Source organism: Anguilla anguilla, chromosome 2 (assembly GCF_013347855.1).
Source record: "Anguilla anguilla isolate fAngAng1 chromosome 2, fAngAng1.pri, whole genome shotgun sequence".
Taxonomy (NCBI): domain Eukaryota; kingdom Metazoa; phylum Chordata; class Actinopteri; order Anguilliformes; family Anguillidae; genus Anguilla; species Anguilla anguilla.
The window spans coordinates 76,465,248-76,483,840 of record NC_049202.1 but is presented as its reverse complement, the minus strand read 5'-3'; the positions used below and the strand labels follow the sequence as shown (position 1 = coordinate 76,483,840).

The following is an 18,593-nucleotide window of genomic DNA, read 5'->3' as shown; positions in this document are numbered from 1 at the left end:
ATCTCCTACAGCACAGTGTCCCCATCACTGCACTGGGGCATTGGGGTTTGTTTTTCCAGAGGGAAGATTGCCCCCTGCTGGCCCACCAACACCACTTCCAGCAGCAACTCAGTATTCCCTGGTGGTCTCCCATCTAAGTACTAACCAAGCCCACACTTGCTTAGTTTCAGCTAGCCGGCAGGAGCAGAGTGCGTGGTGATACGGCTGCTGGAAATTTTATCTATACCCGCTTATCCTGAGTAGGGTCACGGGGGGTGCTGGAGCCTATCCCAGCATGCATTGGGCAAGCCCAGGGGAAGCATATAAAGAGAAAACAATATAGGTCCCAAAATCGATTCTTGCGGAACCTCGCATGTCAGATGGGCAGAAGAGGATACTCAGTCTCCAATAGAAACATTAAAACATATGTTTGTTTAGTAGGAGAAGAACAAATCAAAGGCAAAACCACAGATACCAACCCAATGCCTGAGCCTATCCAGTAAAATTGAATAGTCAGTGGTATCGAATGCAGCGCTCCAATCAAGTAGCACTAAAACATCACCAGCATCCGCGGGCATAAGGACATCATGAGTCACTCTAAGCAGAGCAGTTTCAGTACTGTGCAGCTGGTGGAAGCCTGATTAGAATTTATCAAAAGTGTTATTACTATCTCTGGAACCTTTTCAAAAATCTTAGATGCAGAAGGCAACTTAAAAATTAGTTGATAATTAGAAATGACAGATAGATCAAGCCAGGTTTCATTAAAAGAGGCTGAACCGTGGCTTGCTTAAAAAAAATCAGGAACACAACCAGAGGTTATAGACTCATTAATGATGCCAAGGAAGATGGTAGTGCATCCAGAGCAAAAGGCACATATGAGATGCATTGTCTGATAATTGTTGCAGGGTAATGGGGACAAGAAGCTGGTAAACCAGAGCTAGCTGAAGGTGGGTAATAGTAGATCTGATAAGCCTTATCTTGTCAAGAAAATTAATACGTTTTTTTGCAGCTGTCAACAGAGGGGAGTACAAGTGGAACACAAGTGGAAAAAATCTCAATTTCCAGTCCAATTATGATGAAATATTGGCCCCCTTTAGCACAAATGTTAAGTAGGTTATATTTGCCGTCCTCAATGATCTCATCATTTCTAATTCAAAGTTTTTATTTAAATTGTCAACCCTGACTCTGTACTCCCCTCTGTTGACAAAAAACGTATGCCTTTTGTTCTGGATGCACTACCATCTTCCTTGGCATCATTAATGAATCTATAACCTCTGGTTGTGTTCCTGATTTGTTTAAGAAAGCCACGGTCAGCCTCTTTTAATGAAACCTGGCGTGATCTGTCTGTCATTTCTATTTATCAACTAATTATTAAACAATCAATGCTTAGATTGTGTTTTATTAATATTCTTTAAGTTAATGACCTATTGCAACTGCATTTCATTTCCCAAGGTGTCCATGAATTCAGCAGTTAGGACTCAGCTTATTTCACCGCAGATTATAACTGCATAAAATAAAAACCAATTTTGATAATACATGATTAAAGGTCCTGGGATAGCTATTCATAACATAATTAACTTTAATAGGGTAAATCATCCATCCATCAATACACAGTAGATGAGAAGTAATAAGAATTAACAGCTTGTTACATTTCAGTGAATTAAACAAAAACCAGCATAATTCAGTGGACACCCAGGACCTAATTTAGAATTCATTGTCCACAGAAATATATTCAAGATGATGTGAACTAATGAATGTGTCAATAAATTAAAAGTTATATTAAAAGTTTTTGTCATGGTTCTGTGTTCCTGTCTGTGTTTTCCTTGTTGGGCCGCCAGATGGCGGCACTTCTGTTTTGTGTCCTGCTCCCCCTGTTTAATTGTATTATTATTTTCAATTGTCCAATTATTGTTTGCTGGTTGTCTCGTTTTCCCTTCCCTCTCTGTGGCCTGATTGTTCATGGTGCCCTCCTGTGTCTCGTCAGTGTCTGTCTATTTAAGTTCCCTTCTCCTGGACTCAGGTGCTGGATCCTTGTTGGTTTGTCTGGTTGTGTTTGGTCTGATCATGTTCCTGCCCTGTGTGTTCCTGCCATGTTCTGTTTCCACGCGCTTTTGGATTTTTGGATTCTCTTTGTTCTTTGTTTGAAGAGTTGCCCTGCGAGGCTTTTTGTTCCCTTTTGTCCTGTTAAGTAAAGTCTTTTGTTCTACCATTTGGAGTTCTGAGTTTTTCCCCCCTCTGCGTTTGGGTCCTAACCCCCCACGCATCCTGACACAGAATTGTTTAACTACTGCTTCCAGGGGACATTGGTTATTTCTTTAATGGTGCATACAGACAAAAAAATCATTCTCCTTAATATATGCATAGTGATGACTTATTTTGGCAGTAGTGCTATTCCTGAAACTAGTGAAAAGTAAACCTAAATATATTCAAATGGATCCAAAATCACAACTCCGTTAAGTGAGTTCTGCACAGTATTTATGAACAGTAGCACACATAAATAAGGTCATCGAGTGAGACGAACCCATTTGATAAATGAGGTCATAGAGTGAGACTAACCTGTTTGATAAATGAGGTCATAGAGTGAGACTAACCTGTTTGATTAGTGAGGTCATAGAGTGATATTAACCTGTTTGATAAATGAGGTCATAGAGTGATATTAACCTGTTTGATAAATGAGGTCATAGAATGAGACTAACCTGTCTAAAAACATGAAAACCCTGTCCAGTCTGGCCAAGACATTTACACGTTTAAGGAAAGCTCATATTTTTATGTGAATTCAGTTCAAATGACATTACATTTATTTACCTAGAGCTGTTTATAGTGTAAGACAGCAGAAGTTCATTCATATGAGTAATATGAGTTTCCCTATTGCTTTTCTTTTCCAAAAAAAACAAAAAAGACTACTGGCTAAGAACATTTTCCAGAGCAGTGAGTGTATAGGCAACAACACTAAAGCATTAGATGTTCCATCTCTTATTTGTTCGAATGTAATGTTGAATTGTGCTGAAATAGGACGATTCCCTTTTTCAGATTACCTATCTGACACACGCGTGTATGGAGCTGAAGCTGGGGAATAAAGTGATGCTGTTCGACCCCTGGCTGACCGGCCCGGCCTTCGCTCGGGGGTGGTGGCTCCTGCATGAGCCCCCAGCCGACGCCCTGGACCGACTCTGCAATGCCGACCTGATCTACATCAGCCACATGCACTCAGACCACCTCAGGTACTTTGGGTGGGGCTGAAGTGGAACCATTCCTAAAAGCACACCTGTACATGACACTAACTCCATTCATTACACACCTGTACATGACACTGACTCCATTCATTACACACCTGTACATGACACTGACTCCATTCATTACACACCTGTACATGACACTGACTCTATCCATAACACACCTGTACATGACACTGACTTCATCCATAACACACCTGTACATGACACTGACTCTATCCATAACACACCTGTACATGACACTGACTTCATCCATAACACACCTGTACATGACACTGACTCCATTCATTACACACCTGTACATGACACTGACTGCATCCATAACACTTCTGACACTGACTTCATCCATAACACACCTGTACATGACACTGACTCCATCCATAACACACCTGTACATGACACTGTGACTAAAATCACAACACTGGGCTCTGCAATTAGAAATTAATCTCAAAGCCCCATGATACACAGTGTCCAACATGTGAAGACAGAGAGCTGAGGTGTTCATGCACAACAGATCACCATAATCAAGAATGTCCATAAAAGCAACAGCGACCAATCTCTGCCTGGCATCAAAACTATAACAAGACTTATCTCTAAAACCATAATTTTACCTTTAACCTTTTTATCCGGTGCTCAGTATGAGGCTGAAAAGAGAGACCATTTTATATATAAAATATTGTTTGTAAAATGTGATGCAAATGAAGCATCTTAGGTTTTAGCAGATGAGCACGTACTTCACAAGCCCAACATAGCCTGTGTAGAGAGCTTATACGTGTTTATCAAAAGTGAGTTTGTTGTCAGTACAAGATCAAATATTCATTCTCAACAACAAATGGTAGAAACTGCTTAACAGCAAGCTCCAAATTTCAGTGTAACACCAGTTTTTATAACAGGATTTGTGGTCTCTATAGTCTGAGGGGGCAGGATATTAAATTAGCAGGTAAAAGATGATTTATTGACTGAAGCAAAGTCAGGTTTCTTCGTATAAAAGTGTTGTTTTTGCTGGGCCATTTCAAAATATTGACTTATAATATTGTCACAGGGAGGGAGGGAGGGAGGGAGGGAGGGAAGGAGAGAGAGAGAGAGAGAACAGTCAAAGAAACCTGGCTGAAAAGCTGAGGCACTGGACAGCTGGACAGCTGAAGGCTGAAAAGCACAAAACGCTTTCACTACATTTGGGTTATTTCATATTTATTTTTACTGGTCATCTTGTCATGAATTCATGGAACTACCCAAAGCGTAAAGGGGGAAAGCCAGAGAGAGAGTCAGTTATTTAAAAAAAAAAAATGAACACATGAAAGTCTGCCCTGGGCAGTTTCTTGGCATTCATGACAAGGTCTCCAACCTGATCTACTGTTTCAGCTGTGATACCTGATCTGCTGTTCAGCTATGATACCCGATCTATTGTTCAGCTGTGATACCTGATCTGCTGTTTCTAGACTGCGTTGTTGCTGTTCTCGTTTGTGTTAGTGTTAAACAGTTTAACCTTCAGGGTCCAAGTTGAACTATGCGGTTGTTCCCTGCACTTGGACCAGTACTTCTCTCTAGGGTTTTCATCATACTTGTTCCTGGTTATGGTTATACACTTTGTTGTACGTCGCTCTGGATAAGAGCGTCTGCCAAGTGCCTGTAATGTAATGTTTCAACTGTGATACCCGATCTACTGTTTTAGCTGTAATATCTTGCAAAGTCAGTGATATTTATTCTGCAATCATGCACAGGTGGATTTGAACATAGATTAACTTTATTAATGAATTTTGTGAGATTTCTCAAGATAATGTAATTAGCCTGGCCCAACTTAGGTTGTTAATACAAATGTGGTAAATTCTTTGATTTCATTTTTAATATGTGACAACTAGGAAATACTTAATTTCATTCTGACATATGAAGAATTACTTAAGCTTTCTGAAGACACTGTGCGTTTAAAAAGTCACTGAAAGTTTCTGATTTATGGCTTATATTTTTTTGCTATGCATGTATGCTCTAATGCTAGCTGCATAGAATAATGGCGCTATCCACTTTAAGTTTTCTTTTTTGATGAGAACGCCAGTGTGCCAGTAGGGCAGTAATAGTTGCTCCGAATGCTTTGAGTTTTCTTTTTTGATGAGAACGCCAGTGTGCCAGTAGGGCAGTAATACTTGCTCTGAATGCTTTGAGTTTTCTTTTTGGATGAGAACGCCAGTGTGCCAGTAGGGCAGTAATACTTGCTCTGAGTGCTTTGAGTTTTCTTTTTGGATGAGAACGCCAGTGTGCCAGTAGGGCAGTAATACTTGCTCTGAATGCTTTGAGTTTTCTTTTTGGATGAGAACGCCAGTGTGCCAGTAGGGTAGTAATACTTGCCCTGAGTGCTTTGAGTTTTCTTTTTGGATGAGAACGCCAGTGTGCCAGTAGGGCAGTAATACTTGCTCTGAATGCTTTGAGTTTTCTTTTTGGATGAGAACGCCAGTGTGCCAGTAGGGCAGTAATAGTTGCTCTGAATGCTTTGCCTCACTTTGTCTCACTGTTCCTATCAGGTGGATGAGCACCTGCGGTTCATGATTCTGATGGATGGAGTACACCCTGAAATGGACACCTGCATAATTGTGGAATATAAAGGTACCAACTCTATTTGATCTGAATTGCTGTGAAATGGTCAGGGAGTTGGGTTAAGCTATCTTAATTTAATCTGAATTGTAGTGAAATGGTCAGAGAGTTGGGTTAAACCATCTTATTTTGATCTGAATTGTAGTGAAATGGTCATGGAGTTGGGTTAAACTGTCTTAATTTAATCTGAATTGCAGTGAAATGGTCAGAGAGTTGGGTTAAACCATCTTAATTTAATCTGAATTGCAGTGAAATGGTCAGGGAGTTGGGCTAGAAAAGCACTACTTCTATTCATAGGTGAAAATATGTACATTTTACTGCTTTAACAAGGTTATGCAACATTATGTTAGGGGCACTTAGCAGAGTGTTCTTTTTGTAAGGGAACTAAATGAACATTGGAGGTTGCACATTTGTCAATATGTTCGGACTATATGTTGGGCAGCCCATACACTACGATAAGGCACTAAGCATAAAGATATGCACCAGAAATAGACCATCTTTGTAATTTTTCACAAGAGAAAAGACAGTCTGTAAAATTCTTCCACATCCCCCCATTTCAGGGCGTCATAGTATTTGGGACAAATAGCGTCATATGGAAGGGTGTAGATAAAATTTCAGAAGTCATAGTGACATTTAAGGTGGGAGGTCTAGAGGTCCTCCTCCAGAAAAAAAATTGGTCACTACATACAATTTCCTGCATTTTTACAATATTTGCCTTAACTTCTGGCACCTCTAATATGAGTAGTTTTACTGCTAGAACCAAATTTTTGATGGTATCATTATCATTATTTATCCATATTTTTTTGGGCTGCATTTGTAAAAACGCTTGACAGGTATAAATAATATTGTGTATATACTATAGGTATAGTTATAACTTGAGCTAATTTGGATAACGTTAATGTTAGCTAGCTACACTTTCAGAAGACATCTCTCAGTAAACTAATGGTGACAAGCAGGGACCTAGCTAATGTTAGTTGGACAGATCACAAAACAATCACAAGAAAATGATCATATTGCTTCATCACTCACAGTGTTTTGGAAATATGACCAAATGTCAATTTTTCTTTTTTTCGTCATCTTGCCTGGCCTAGGACTCTAGCTTCTTGCTCGCCAGCTAAAACGCGTGCATACTAGTAGGGAAGCTCTGTTAGGGACTTCACTTTTGCTGTGCGAGTTGTTACCATGCCTACAGAGTCGACAGGCAGCCACATAATCCGCATGGTCCTAGAGGAAATTTTTTAAGAGCACATTGGCTCGTTTTGATGTAGGTTTAGTTGTTTAGTTCATAAAGTGATACTGCCAAAATCGCATGTTTAAAGAAGTGGTAGTGACGTGACACCACCACGTATATAGGAAACTACGCCCATGGTCACAGGTGTTTCTTATTAGTCAGGTGTGTTCAATTGCTTCCTTTGAGCAGGTATAAGAGAGGTTTCAGTATCTAGTTTTTATTCTGGATTCTAAGAATGGGATGTTTTTTAAGAAAATGTCATTTCTCAGTTCTGCATTCGGCTGCAGTGACTGTGTACTTTGTTCTGCTTGGTTGGTCATTGCTGTCCTTAAAATCCAGGAATATATGGATGGCTTTCCATCACGTCAAAGGCTACATGTTTGTCGATTGAGCAACGCTGCTCAGTATCAAAACAATCAAGTTTCTGACAGTTCAAACAAGCGCATGCAAAGGACACAAGTGGCCTGCTGGCAGCTACGCAGTTATGAATTCTCTGGTCCAGGACAAAATATATTGGGAGGGTACTGAAACGATCTGTGCTCACCGGAAGGCTGGACCATATAACCATATCACCATCAGCAGGAGAAATAATAACGGCTGTCCCTCCCCCTCTCCTTCCATTTCTGTTTGCGTGAGGGAAATTATCATGAGGAGCATAGGAGCCCCAATCAGTACAGACATACCATTAGAATGCAGCCATTTTTCAGTCAGAAACATAATCTAGTCACTATCATAAGCAATCATGGATCTAGACTACTGTGATTGGGGGTAGACAGATTTTGGAGGTCAACTTTTTATTCAAGGTACTCACATTTTACACTTTTATTCAAGTGTGTCATACAGTTTACAGGCCTACATACATTCCACCATATCCCTTATATATAAGTGCACAGTGAGGCATATGCTTCTTTATAAGAGCCACAGTGTCACATATCTTTTATGTATAAGAACCACAGTGTCACATATCCCTTATTTATAAGAGCCACAGTGTCACATATCCCTTATATATAAGAGCCAGTGCCACATATCCCTTATATATAAGAGCTAGTGTCACATATCCCTTATATATAAGAGCCACAGTGTCACATATCCCTTATTTATAAGAGCCACAGTGTCACATATCCCTTATATATAAGAGCTAGTGTCACATATCCCTTATATATGAGACAGTGTCACATATCCCTTATATATAAGAGCCACAGTGTCACATATCCCTTATATATAAGAGCTAGTGTCACATATCCCTTATATATGAGACAGTGTCACATATCCCTTATATATAAGAGCCAGTGTCACATATCCCTTATATATAAGAGCTAGTGTCACATATCCCTTATATATAAGAGCCACAGTGTCACATATCGCTTATTTATAAGAGCCACAGTGTCACATATCCCTTATATCTAAGAGCACAGTGTGGCATATGCTTCTTTATAAGAGCCACAGTGTCACATATCTTTTATATATAAGAGCTTGTGTCACATATCCCTTATATATAAGAGACAGTGTCACATATCCCTTATAAGAGCCACAGTATCACATACCCCTTATATATGAGCCAGTGTCACATATCCCTTTTATATAAGAGCCACAGTGTCACATATCCCTTATATCTAAGAGCCATTGTCACATATCCCTTATATATAAGATCCAGTGTCACATATCCCTTTTATATAAGAGCCACAGTGTCACATATCCCTTATATCTAAGAGCCATTGTCACATATCCCTTATATATAAGATCCAGTGTCACATATCCCTTTTATATAAGAGCCACAGTGTCACATATCCCTTATATCTAAGAGCCAGTGTCACATATCCCTTATATATGAGCCATAGTGTCACATATCCCTTATATATGAGCCAGTGTCACATATCCCTTATATATAAGAGCCACAGTGTCACATATCCCTTATATATAAGATCCAGTGTCACATATCCCTTTTATATAAGAGCCACAGTGTCACATATCCCTTATATCTAAGAGCCAGTGTCACATATCCCTTATATATGAGCCATAGTGTCACATATCCCTTATATATAAGAGCCACAGTGTCACATAGCCCTTATATATGAGCCAGTGTCACATAGCCCTTTTATATAAGAGCCACAGTGTCACATATCCCTTATATATGAGCCATAGTGTCACATATCCCTTATATATGAGCCAGTGTCACATAGCCCTTATATATAAGAGCCACAGTGTCACATATCCCTTTTATATAAGAGCCACAGTGTCACATATCCCTTATATATGAGCCATAGTGTCACATATCCCTTATATATGAGCCAGTGTCACATATCCCTTTTATATAAGAGCCACAGTGTCACATATCCCTTATATAAAAGAGCCAGTGTCACATAGCCCTTATATATAAGAGCCACAGTGTCACATATCCCTTATATATAAGAGCCACAGTGTGGCATATCCCTTATATATAAGAGCCACAGTGTTGTTTGTAGTTTCATGTCACTCTCCTAGGTCTTACCTGCAAAATAAAGAATTACCTCTGTTTTCCATATTACGCTTTCTTCTAATAATACCCATACACTAATCATGAACATAAAATATGTCAAATGTACTTAATATTCCTATTTGCACTAATTATGGGGCTGTAAACTATGGTGTTGTTTTCTAAATGCTTTTTGCTATATTAATAATTCTTATGGAAAAAATCCAGGCCACATGATCCTGAACACAGTGGACTGCACACAGCCCAACGGAGGACATCTGCCCAGGAACGTGGACTTAATGATGAGCGACTTTGCAGGAGGAGCCTCTGGGTTTCCCATGACTTTTACTGGAGGCAAATACACAGGTCAGCCTTTCCTGTCAATCACTCTCATTACAATGCATGAAACATGCCCTGATGTAGGTGAACATCGAGTAGCTAACCATGTACCGGATGAAATGCACTCCTGAACTGAAACTATCACCTCAAAAACAAAGAATTCATACTACTAGACAATAAGCTACTGAGCAATGAACTACCAAAGTAGGACAGAGCACAATATAATATAACGATTACTTCAATAATGTTGCTATTGGGAAAATACAGTCTTCTATTTGAATCACTCTTCATGCAAGATTATGAAAAAACATGCTCCTAAAAATTATTATCCTGGCCATGATCTGTGCTGGCTGTCTCTACACGTATATTTTTTGTAAAGGTTTGTGAAATTGCTCTCACAGAAAAATGGAAGGAGGATTTCATAAAGAACGAAAGGAAGAAGCTACTGAATTACAAAGCGCAGTTAGTGAAGTCTTTGCAGCCCAAGATCTACTGCCCTTTCGCTGGATACTTTGTGGAAGCGCATCCCTCGGATAGGTATTTTCATCTCTGTTGAAAAAGGTTTTTTATTCTGCTTAAATAAAGGTTAAATAAAATATGACAATCCACCCTGTTAAATCCACTCAAGAAATGTAATGTGATGATAACTAGGGTTATATGCCACGAGGACTGTTAGCTAGTGGTCCAGGGGAAAAATGTGGCATGACTATAGTTATGTTCAGCTTAAGAAAATAAAATAAAAAAACATGGATGATACTCAAACATTGTTTTATAGTGCATGGGCTGCATATATATTTTTAAAAATCTGGAAGACAGGAAGAAGTACTTATGGAAATGCAAAAGATGATCTGTTTTGTACTGAAATCATCTTGAGGTTAATGTACAAATTATCATTAAAGTTTAAATTCCTCATATTTACAATATATTGCAGTATACTCCATCTCTGTAAGGGAAGTCATTTTAGGGAAATCATAAAGTCAGACCAAATAAACAAATAAATAAATAGGTCAAAAGACACAAACTGAGAATTTTAATTTTAGGCAATTGGAAATTATTTTTGGTTATTAAATTTGGCTAGTGGTATGTTTGAATATTACTAGCCAGGTAGCTAGCTACCGGGATATTTTGTGTCCAAGCATATCAATAGACTCTTGAATATCCATAGACTGTCCTGCTTCATTGCTTGAAATGACATTTTCAACATTTACCACACAGCAAAACTCTATAATTCAAGACAATCATTCCAAAGTTTTTCCAATTATTAATTGCTGACAGCCAGTCAACCCTTTGGTAGGAAAAAAAGGAGTGCATGCATCAGCTGATACCATTAATGCAAGCAAGAGTGAGTTTAATAACCTTTACTAAAAACTTGTCGGTTAAGTAACCAGTTAATTTATGTTGTGCCATGTTGAAGCACACCAAAAGCTAGCAAAGACTAGACACTGGCATGTCCAGGACTTGAGATATGAAATCCCTAGTGCATATGGGTTAAAAACCCAAGGTATATTTCCCTGCGGTAAAATTAACGTATGAAACTGAATCAGTAAATTGTTTAATTAAGCTCCCTATTAAGCACCTGAATTCTGTGAATGTTGCTAATGCTCTTGTACCTTTACAAAGTTACATCAAGGCCACAAATGTGAAAAACTGCGTGGAAGACCTGAATGCACTCATCTCAAAGCAAGCAGACAGTATCACCACCTGGACGCCCAAACCTGGCGCAGTTTTGGACCTGGGCCTAACCTTGAGAGACCCCTCCGATAGGTGTGTTTATGTACATCATTTCATTTCAGGCAGTCAGCTACTTTATGAAAATCATTAGTTGATTTTGAAGATTAATTAATTTAGAATTCAGACATTTGCATTATTTCTGTGGAGGACATAGTTTTGCATTAATTGGTTCCTGGGGAAATAAATTCAACTGAAGGATGGCCTCTTGGGTACTTCACATGACCTTATTGATCCTTGATGATCACATAATCTTATTGATCCCTAATGCTCACACAATCTTATTGATCCCTAATGCTCACACAATTTTATTGATCCCTAATGCTCACACAATCTTATTGATCTCTAATGCTCACACAATCTTATTGATCCCTAATGCTCACACAATCTTATTGATTTCTAATGCTCACACAATCTTATTGATCTCTAATGCTCACACAATCTTATTGATCTCTAATGCTCACACAATCTTATTGATCCCTAATGCTCACACAATCTTATTGATTTCTAATGCTCACACAATCTTATTGATCCCTAATGCTCACACAGTCTTATTGATCCCTAATGCTCACACAATCTTATTGATTTCTAATGCTCACACAATCTTATTGATTTCTAATGCTCACACAATCTTATTGATCTCTAATGCTCACACAATCTTATTGATCCCTAATGCTCACACAGTCTTATTGATTTCTAATGCTCACACAATCTAAGTTGTGCTTGACGATTATAACATGACACCAAAGGTGTAATATCTTGTAATAACTGATGAATCATGTAGCATCCGGCCTGCTGGAGAAGGTCTTGTCTTGTCATGCTGGCTGGTGGGACGGAGTGTAGCACAGTGGGTAAGGAACTAGACTCGTAACTGAAAGGTCGCAGGTTCGATTCCCGGGTAAGGACACTGCCGTTGTACCCTTGAGCAAGGTACTTAACCTGCATTGCTTCAGTATATATCCAGCTGTATAAATGGATACAATGTAAAATGCTATGTAAAATAGTTGTGTAAGTCGCTCTGGATAAGAGCGTCTGCTAAATGCCTGTAATGTAATGTAATGTAATGGTGGAAAGAGCACACACACCTGGATTGCATTAATATAGCAGCCCAGGAGTTTAAAGTTTACATCACATTACATTACATTTATTTGGCAGACGCTTTTATCCAAAGCGACGTACAAAAAGTGCATTTCATGGTCATAGACAACTACTAAACACAGGTTCAATAAGATACAATACTTATGTTGTACAGCTATTTCTAGCCAAGAACACAGTTTAGTTAACACAGTGAACACTATTCTGACCTAACCTCTGCAAAGCCAACTAGGCAGAAGAATAAGCTACAGTATTAGGACAAATACAAATTACCAAAAAGTGCTGGGATGGGGCAACATGTAACAAGTGTCATAAAAGGGGGGGGGGGGGGGGGGGGTGGATTTTGAGTGAAATATACAGCATGGTGGTAGTTAGTCCAGGTATAGTCTGAAGAGATGAGTCTTCAGGCCACGGCGGAAGATGGGTAGTGAGGGGGAGGTTCGGAGAGGGTCGGGGAGTTCGTTCCACCACTGGAGAGCTAGGGTGAAGAAGCTCTGTGATCCCTTTGGTTGGGTGGGAGGGGTTACAAGGCGCCCTGCTGCCACAGAGCGGAGTGGTCGAGCAGGCACATAGGATCGAATCATGTCCTGCAAGTAGATGGGGGCTGTCCTGTTGGCTGCAGTGTAGGCAAGGGTCAGGGCTTTGAACTGGATCCTGGCAACGACTGGTAGCCAGTGGAGTGATCACAGCAGAGGAGTGACGTGGGAGACTTTGGGAAGGTTGTAGATGGGTCGGGCAGCGGCATTCTGAATCATCTGTAGTGGCTGTATGGCACAAGCTGGCAGGCTTGCAAGGAGAGAGTTGCAATAATCAAGGCGAGAGGTCACTGTAGCCTGGACGAGCAGCTGGGTAGAGTGCGTCGTCAGGTATGGTCAAATCCTGATGTTGTACAGAAGGAATCTGCAGGACCGTGATGTTGCCTTGATGTGCTCCTTGAGGTCCAGTTTGTCATCCAGGACCACCCCCAAGCTCTTGGCAGAGTGAGAGGCAGTCACTGTGGTGCCATCAACTGTGATTGAGAGCTCACGTAGTAAGGAGGTCTTGCATGGGAAGAAGAGCAGCTCAGTTTTGTTGAGGTTGAGCTTCAGGTGGTGGCTGGCCATCCAGGTGGAGATGTCAGTCAGGCAGGAAGATATCTTATCATCGACCTGTGTGGCCGAGCGGGGGAAAGAAAAGAAGAGTTGCGTGTCATCTGCATAACAATGACAGGAGAAGCCATGTGAATTAATAACTGGGGCGATATAGCTCAGGAGGTAAGACCGATTGTCTGGCAGTCGGAGGGTTTCCGGTTCAAACCCTGCCCTGGGCATGTCGAAGTGTCCTTGAGCAAGACACCTGACCCCTAACCTCTAACTGCTCTGGCGAATGAGAGGCATCAATTGTAAAGCGCTTTGGATAAAAGCGCTATATAAATGCAGTCCATTTACCATTTACCATTTACCATAACTGAACCAAGAGATTTAGTGTATAAGGAGAACAGCAGAGGACCCAGTACAGATCCCTGCGGCACTCCCATAACAAGGGGATGAGAAGCAGAGGCAGACCGCTTCCAGGTGACCTGGTAGGACCTATCTGCAAGGTGTGGTTCTCTACACAGTACAAGCTTCTGTTTGCATGTTTGTCTGAGCACAAAAACAAAGTAAACTACAGCTGAAAAGCCATTGGAGCTGGTCAGGTGAAAAGTTGTAGCTTAGTTTTACTTTCATTTCTCTTTCCTTGTTTTAGTTTATTGTTCTTTCCCGGAATCTGTGAGGGGGGAGGGTGAGGGTGTTTGTTTATTTGTTTTTGTGTTGGTATGGGTACACGTTGTCAATGTGGGTGCATTCCAATCTCTTACTGACATGGAAAATCGATCAAGGTGCACCATCAAGGTGCATACAGTTCAACAGTTCAAAGGAGGGCAACCAAACTGATTCCTGGTATGACAGATAAAATCTATGAGTAAAGACTTAAAATACTTAATCTCTTCAAACTCAGTAAAAGCAGATTTAGGAGATTAACGAAGTGAACAACAAGAGATCATTTAGGTTGAGTTTTGTTTGTAGAACAAGGGAACATAAGTGGAATTTAGTAAGAGTTAAATTCCCTAGACATTAGGAAGAATTTTGTGCAGTGAGTAGTCAATGTGTGGAATACCTACCAGGTCATGTAGTAGAGGCAGAAACTCTGTGGATTTTCAAGATTAGGCTTGATACAGTGTTAGATACTATCTAGTCTGTAGGTAATCAGAGCACTAATTTAGTCAGGAAAATGGTGAGCATTTTTAGGCTGAATGGCCTGTTCTCATCATTATGTTATGTTATATGCATGCATGCAAACACACACACCTTATGAACATACACACAATCAGCCCCACAACCAACCACATTACATGATCATGTGATTTTATTGGTCCTTGATGATTTCTTGATGATGTATTGTGCCCTTAGTGATCATGTCAGAATATTGGTGCTTTGACCATGTGATCTTATGCATCCCAGATCAGTCTTATTGGTCCTTGATGATCACATGATCTTTCTGTTATCAGGGCAGCTATTACCAACCCACCACCTGGTACGCAGATCATGAAGAACAGCTGGAAGTTTGATCAGTACGAGAACGAGCTCAATGCTGCTATTGATGAAAAGATATTCCAGCACAAAGGCTGGGTTCAGTTCTACTACTGGGCAGGGTTCAAGGACTACAATCTTGTTGTGCAGGTAAAAAATAATTTTTTAGTTCTAGTCATTGTTAACAGTAACAATGACTCTCTCTCTGCCTATCAACATTCCATATCCCAGTTTAGTACATAGTGTGACAATAACTTTCTCTACCTCAACATCTCAAAAACTAAAGAACTGCTCATTAGCCCCCCCCAAAACACTGGTCCAACCCCCCAGCCTCACCATCAAAGGAGAGAAGGTAGAGGTGGTGGAGTGTTTCAGATACCTTGGCATTACACTAGACAATAACCTCAGCTTCAGCCAGCACACCATGGACATTTACAAACATTGTCAACAGAGACTTACAGCCATCCGTAAACTAAGACACCTGTCTGTCCAACCCCAGCTCCTTCTCCTCCTGTACCGTAGTATTATTGAGCCAGTTCTTCTGCATGGTGCCATCTGTTTTCTCCACATGCTTACAGTCACCAATAAGAATAAACTCATAAAGATAACTAATTTAGCCAGCAAACTCATTGGTATTCCCACCCCCAACTTATCCGATTGCGTCACCTCATTCCTGATTCGCAAAGAACTCACAATCACACATGACCCAGACCACCCACTCCACCAGCACTTCACCCCCCTTCCTTCTGGTTGTAGGTATAGACTACCCATGTGCAGAAAGGCCTGTTTTAGCAGGAGCCATCCAGTCTGTGGCGTGTAGAGAGTGTCAATCCATGCCTTTGTCTCTGTTGTGCGACCCCCTGTAATTAAGTGTTCCTGTAAAACCTGTATTTTGTATAATTCTGTATGTCTTACCTGTTTGTGTTATGTATGCACCTATTGTGAAAAAGAATTTCGTCCTTGAGGACAAAATAAACTATCTATCTATCTATCTATGATTTGGAGAATGGTAAATGGACTGCATTTATATAGCGCTTTTATCCAAAGCGCTTTACAATTGATGCCTCTCATTCGCCAGAGCAGTTAGGGGTTAGGTGTCTTGCTCAAGGACACTTCGATACGCCCAGGGCGGGGTTTGAACCGGCAACCCTCCCGACTGCCAGACAATCGGTCTTACCTCCTGAGCTATGTCGCCCTGTGCAGTGCATCTTTTTTTCACAATAATTAGCCATTTCTTAGTGGTCTATTTTTTATTTCTCATGAATGTATAATTTGTTGTGAAACATTCCCATTAAAATTTGCTGTGGATGAATGAGAAGTTGATTTAACATACCTCAATTGCAGTTTAATGCTTGCATAGAAATGTTAAAATTCACATTTGCCTGCTGTTTTTTAAATTTTTTTAATTTTTATTGTTGCCTTCTGTAAAGCATTTTGAGATCATCTCTGTATGATGAAAAGCGCTATATAAATAAAATGTATTATTTTTATTAATGTTAGTAAACAGAATATTCAAAATCCATCTCAAGTCCAAAGTTACATTAATCCATGAAAAAATGTGCCTCCAGGTTATTGAAACCGATGATGATTTCAATCCTATCCCTAATGGCTACAACTACTTTGTGGACTTCCTGGACCTGTCCTTCCCCCGACAGAGACCGAAAGATCGTCCCTTTGAGGAGGTAGGCCTGTCCATGTGATGGAGTGATGATCAACATTCACACTTCTCCCACATTGTCTGCCCATTCGAAACAGAGAAGGGAGATGCACAGATTAAAATGCTTCCAGATAATGAACAGAGTCAGTGTGATGTGCACAGGTTAAAATGCTTCCAGATAAAGAACAGAGTCAGTGTGATGTGCACAGGTTAAAATGCTTCCAGATAAAGAACAGAGTCAGTGTGATGTGCACAGGTTAAAATTATGTGCTGTTATGCCTTGGGTTGCTTCCAGATAAAGAACAGAGTTTGTGTGGTGTGCACAGGTTAAAATGCTGTGCCGTTATGTCTTGGGCTGCTTCCAGATAAAGAATAGAGTCGGTGTCATACGGTACGTGGTGAGGCATGGCTTGCTGTGGGATAACCTCTACATCGGCTTCCAGAACAGGCTCAGCAGAGATCCAGATGTTTACCACCACCGGTAAGCACCTTCTATTTTCCTCCCTGATTGTACTGTAAGAGATGCATGTGAGTTTTTATTTGAAATCACACCGATCTTGAGATATAATATACACCTAATTCCCATTATAAGTCATTATAAGCACCTGAATACGCACACCTGAGAACGCACACACTGGAATAAGCACACACCTGAATAAGAACACACCTGAATAAGCACACCTGAATAAGCACACTCCTGAATAAGAATACACCTGAATAAGCACACTCCTGAATACGAACACACCTGAATAAGCACACTCCTGAATAAGAACACACCTGAATAAGCACACTCCTGAATAAGCGCACACCTGAATAAGCACGCACCTGAATAAGCACACTCCTGAATAAGAATACACCTGAATAAGCACACTCCTGAATAAGCACACACCTGAATTAGCACACAGCTGGTCAGTAATACATGGCTTGCTTGAGTGCAGGCTGGATTAAAACTTGACAGGTTTATTGGTGACTGATGCAGAATGTACTTATTCTTCCTGAGAATAGCTAACTTGCTTCCACCTGATTTTCTGTTTTCCGCGAGTTTAGGTTCTGGAACCACTTCCAAACAAACCTGCCTTTAACGGGTCCAGACTGGGACCTTTTTCTCCAGGAGGTGCAAGACGAGGAGACTGACATGCAGACTACAGGAAGCAATGGCTGCAACTTATCTTAGATGACTTTACACATCACTCAGATGCATGTAGACAGAACCTGAGATAGGAACACACTAGGAATGGGTGTCATACTGAGAATCGTACAATGAAGATATTTTAATTTAAATCTTTTTTAGTAATATTTATGCTAATTGCACTAGTTATTTTCCCCGTAAATCATTATGCTGCAATCAATATTAATCTAAGTGAATAACCATAACCAATCATCAAACAAAGCATTAGACCATTTTTTCTACATTGACTTTTCAAACTGTAGCCTACATCTACTTGTCAGTTAACTACTGTTTTCATTCTCTATTGCAAAATGATTTTTTACTTGTCCTTGTACTTGACTACTGTTGTTAGTGCACCTCTGTCAGATAAGTTGTGCCCTGATAACTTGAGGATTCAGATTATTTGCACTCGTGGAGCTGTCTCACGGTTGACTGTAATGCATCAATATTTGCTGTGATGTGATTCTCTGATATACGCAGCATATGAATCACTGCCACACCCTCTTCTCCCCCGCCCCCCCCACCTGGCACAGCCTTGTCTCCCCCCCCCCCCACCACCTGGCACAACCTCGTCTCCCC

At 40.4% G+C, this 18,593-nt stretch overlaps 1 protein-coding gene across 1 annotated transcript; it reads left to right on the top strand.

Annotated features, from left to right (window-relative positions):
• Positions 1-675: 675 nt before the first annotated feature.
• Positions 676-18,541, top strand: LOC118220432 (cytidine monophosphate-N-acetylneuraminic acid hydroxylase-like). The gene is made up of 10 exons (XM_035404292.1): positions 676-684; positions 3,010-3,200; positions 5,692-5,807; positions 9,707-9,844; positions 10,219-10,354; positions 11,438-11,581; positions 15,168-15,339; positions 16,758-16,871; positions 17,212-17,327; positions 17,894-18,541. Exons 1-10 carry the CDS (start codon positions 676-678, stop codon positions 18,018-18,020), a joined length of 1,263 nt encoding a protein of 420 aa, XP_035260183.1. The 3' UTR covers positions 18,021-18,541.
• Positions 18,542-18,593: the final 52 nt, after the last annotated feature.

Coding starts and splice junctions, on each gene's coding strand:
- LOC118220432 (XM_035404292.1), top strand. Junction 5,808..9,706: donor CATAATTGTGGAATATAAAG/GTACCAACTCTA, acceptor GAAAAAATCCAG/GCCACATGATCCTGAACACA. Junction 17,328..17,893: donor CCAGATGTTTACCACCACCG/GTAAGCACCTTC, acceptor CCGCGAGTTTAG/GTTCTGGAACCACTTCCAAA.